Source organism: Tarenaya hassleriana, unplaced genomic scaffold (genome assembly GCF_000463585.1).
Source record: "Tarenaya hassleriana unplaced genomic scaffold, ASM46358v1 Cleome3, whole genome shotgun sequence".
Classification (NCBI taxonomy): domain Eukaryota; kingdom Viridiplantae; phylum Streptophyta; class Magnoliopsida; order Brassicales; family Cleomaceae; genus Tarenaya; species Tarenaya hassleriana.
In genome coordinates this window covers 176,864-180,785 of record NW_010966177.1, presented here as the reverse complement: position 1 = coordinate 180,785, position 3,922 = coordinate 176,864, and the positions used below count along the sequence as shown (strand labels likewise).

The window sequence follows — 3,922 nt, the reverse complement described above, 5'->3', positions numbered from 1 at the left end:
TCTCTTATTCTGGTGTGTTCGATTCATCTCTGTACTCCTCTGGTCTAGTGGTCTTCGGAAAGTTGCTCTTTGTCCATGCCACTTGTATCGATGATCACTCTCTATCCACATCATAGCTCGATCACAAACCCATCAATTTCTGTATGATTCGTCCTCGAATCACACTGTATTAAGAATACGAGTTCTGATACCATTTGTAATGTTTTGCGACTGTTATGAACATTGAAACTGCCCTCACATATCAATATAAGACTTTTTAGCTTAGTTTGTCTTCATTCACACGCATGTCGAGAAACGCTTTCTGTTAGGTCACTCATCCTTAATTCGATCTAGCGTGGACACACTTAACTTTGGAGTTCTCTCGTGATAGATAATAAAAAAAGGTAATACCTACATAGCTCTCAAATTTTTTTTATCCCAATGCGTTCGATCCATTCTCGTTCCTCTCTGATCTAATGGTTTTCGGAGAATCGTTTATTACAAATTAAGATAGTCATACAATATATGTACAAAACACAATATCAAAAATGAAAATATACGCTTCCTCAGTAAGGACATTAAAAACCTAAGTTTTCCTGTAAAAGATTGAAAATTATTAATATATATATATATATAATATAGCTGGTTGGAAAATCAATATGAGAGTTGCAATTATGCATCAACTTGACAATAGATGCGCATATATCTGTTTATTAAGGCACTGCGTTAGGATCCCCCACGGCTTACCCACTTCTATAAATACCCATATATGTTCTCTCTCTCTCTCTCTCTCTCTCTCTCTCTCTCTCTCTCTCTCTCTCTCTCTCTCCTCTTTTTGTGCCCTCATCTCAAAACATTACAAATAAAATATACATAATCCCCTCAGTATGGCACCTTTAATCACATTCAAAGCAATGATGATGGGTCATAATAATATCATGTCCTCTAATTTGATGCCTCTTTGTTCCAACAAGTCGGGCCATCGCACAAAACCCGAAATTAATTGCCCTTTATTTGGGGAAAACCCCCGATTGTACTTGATCTCCGGTGCTAAAGCTGCGACTATCCCACCGTCTCCGGCGGTGGCACCGTCGCCGGAAAAAGAGAATACGTCCGGCGTTCCACGGCGGTGTCACGGTGCGTGGACAAGTATCCAACAGGAGTATTGGGAGGGTGAGCTCGATGTTCAAGGACATATACCTACATGGCTGGTAAGCCTCTTTTACATAATACACACATTAATATATGTATATACACGATATATCATGCGTGTATGTATAGGCACATACACTGATACACACACACAAAAATTATCTAATTGGTCTTTTTTTCTTCATGAATCATAACCTGGCTAAAAAAACGGTCTTCATACATCTATGTACATCATATGAATATATATATATGCGCTAATAAAAGGGTTATTTAGATAATTTATATGAGAATCTGGCCGGTAAGACATACAATTTTCTGGTTATTTTCGCATCTATTTATGTGAGACTATGATATTATTTGTTTTTGTTTCGTCCTGAAATAAAAGCAAAATGATTGGATATAAATACTTCACGATAATTAATTACATGCAGAAGGGGACGTACCTCAGGAACGGACCGGGACTTTGGCAAATCGGAGACTACAATTTCCGGCACCTCTTCGACGGCTATTCCACCGTCGTCAAGCTCCAATTCTCCGGCGATGGCTGCCAAAAAATTATCGCCGGTCACCGTGTTCTCGAATCCGCCGCCTACTCCGCGGCCATAAAACACAACAGACTCTGTTTCCGAGAATTCTCCGAAACCCCAAAAACACAAAACCCGTTTTCCCACATCGGAGAATTCTTCCGGTTATTCTCCGGCGATTCCCTAACCGACAACGCGAATACCGGCGTGATCCGGCTCGGAGATAACCGGGTGGTTTGCTTAACCGAGACTCAAAAAGGATCGATTTTGATCGACCCGGAGACTCTAAAGGCCATCGGAAGATTCAATTATAACGACGATTTGAACGATTTCTTGATCCAGTCTGCGCATCCGATTGTGACGGGATCCGAATTCTGGACGCTGATTCCGGATCTCGTTAAACCGGGTTACCGGGTCGTGAGGATGGAAGCCGGTTCGAACCGGAGGGAGGTGGTGGGCCGGGCCGATTGTCGAGGCCGGTTCGGGAAGGGACCCGGGTGGGTCCACTCGTTTGCGGTAACGGAGAATTTTGTTGTGATACCGGAAATGCCCCTGAGATACTCTGTGAGGAATCTTCTGAGAGCAGAACCGACGCCGTTTTATAAGTTCGAGTGGTGCCCTGAATCCGGAGCTTACCTTCATGTCATGTCCAAACACACTGGTGAAATCGTACGTGTCTTTTTTCTTTTTCTCAAAACAAAAGCACATACCCACATATATATAACATGTATTTGTGTATATGAACTTATCATGAAATGTAACGTGTAGTTCACATCACATGTGTACGTACGTATTATGCATCCATGCTTATATATAACGTTGTATGTAATGTCGAAGGTGGCGAGCGTGGAGGTGCCCTTGTACGTGACTTTTCACTTCATAAACGCTTACGAAGAGAGAGATGAAGAAGGGAAAGTGAAGGGAATTGTGGCAGATTGTTGTGAACACAATGCAAATACCCGAATCCTCGACTTGCTCCGGCTCCACACTCTCCGCTCTTACCACGGTCACGACATCTTGCCTCAGGCTAGGTATGTATATAGTCTCCATATTTCATGTATTAACTACAGTACATACTCGTAGATTTTATCCTATTTGTCGAATTTTAGAATGAATATGGTTCATTTTCGTATGTTGTATACGATGTGTAACATCATTTTTGAATTGGTGTCATTTTCGCCATGGACATGTTATTAGAAATTGCAGTTTTGACGTCCGAAAGGGAGTGTTTCCAGTTACTTGTCCAAATCGTCTTAGGTTTCATGAATCCTAATCCAACTTCATGTATATTTATTACATTAAAGAAACAGAGAATCCAAGCATAAATGGACGGCTTCTCTAAATTTGTGGAGTTTAGAACCGTTTTCTGTTTAAAATTGTGTTTCTTCAACCTGGAGTGACCAAGACAAAAGTACAAGTTAGTACCTTTGGATGTGTTAGGGTTTTTTCCCCTTAAGCAATGCTTAGCACACCCATAATAATGTCAAACGATTATTGGTGTGGGTCCGAGTATAGGATCGGGAGATTCAAGATACCGTTGGATGGGAGTATATACGGGGAATTAGAGACAGCAATACAACCCGAGGAGCATGGGAGCGGGATGGATATGTGCAGCATCAATCCTTTGCACTTGGGTCGGAAGTATCGTTATGTTTACGCTTGTGGAGCTAAGCGACCTTGCAACTTCCCCAATGCCCTCACAAAGGTTGTCCTTTTCTTCTTGTTAGCTCGCATTCCCGAATCTATCCGTATAATAACCATAAAATCAATGTTCAAATTCCGTTCAGGATGTGAGTTTCGACACATTTTTGGACCGCATAATTTTTTTTACACGGCATACAATGTGTAGTATGAACGTATAAGAGCTCCGTAATGAGAAGGGTTTAGACACTACTTGAGAGGATAGTGAATGAAGCCCTATTATAAGACTTTTACGGCATGTATCGATTGCAAGGACAAATATTCTACTTCAGTCTCTGCATAGAAATAGCTAGATATCGAGTTAATAATAAAAATGTGTGTATATATAATATATATATTTGTGGATGTATGTATACATTTGTATAAATGTGTGTATATACATAACACAGGTAGATCTAGTGGAGAAAAAGGCCAAGAATTGGCATGAACATGGCATTATACCATCCGAACCATTCTTCGTTCCTCGTCCCGGTGCAACGCGTGAAGATGATGGTAACATCTTAACATCCTCTCTTCTAAACGCATTCCACATAAATAAATAAATATATATATATATATATATATAT

At 40.5% G+C, this 3,922-nt stretch overlaps 1 protein-coding gene across 1 annotated transcript; it reads left to right on the top strand.

Annotated features, from left to right (window-relative positions):
- The first annotated feature begins 762 nt into the window (after positions 1-762).
- On the top strand, positions 763-3,898 carry LOC104820078 (carotenoid cleavage dioxygenase 8, chloroplastic). The gene is made up of 5 exons (XM_019203109.1): positions 763-1,190; positions 1,563-2,324; positions 2,493-2,686; positions 3,171-3,360; positions 3,746-3,898. The coding sequence occupies exons 1-5, from the start codon at positions 867-869 to the stop codon at positions 3,896-3,898; spliced, it is 1,623 nt and encodes a 540-aa protein (XP_019058654.1). The 5' UTR covers positions 763-866.
- Positions 3,899-3,922: the final 24 nt, after the last annotated feature.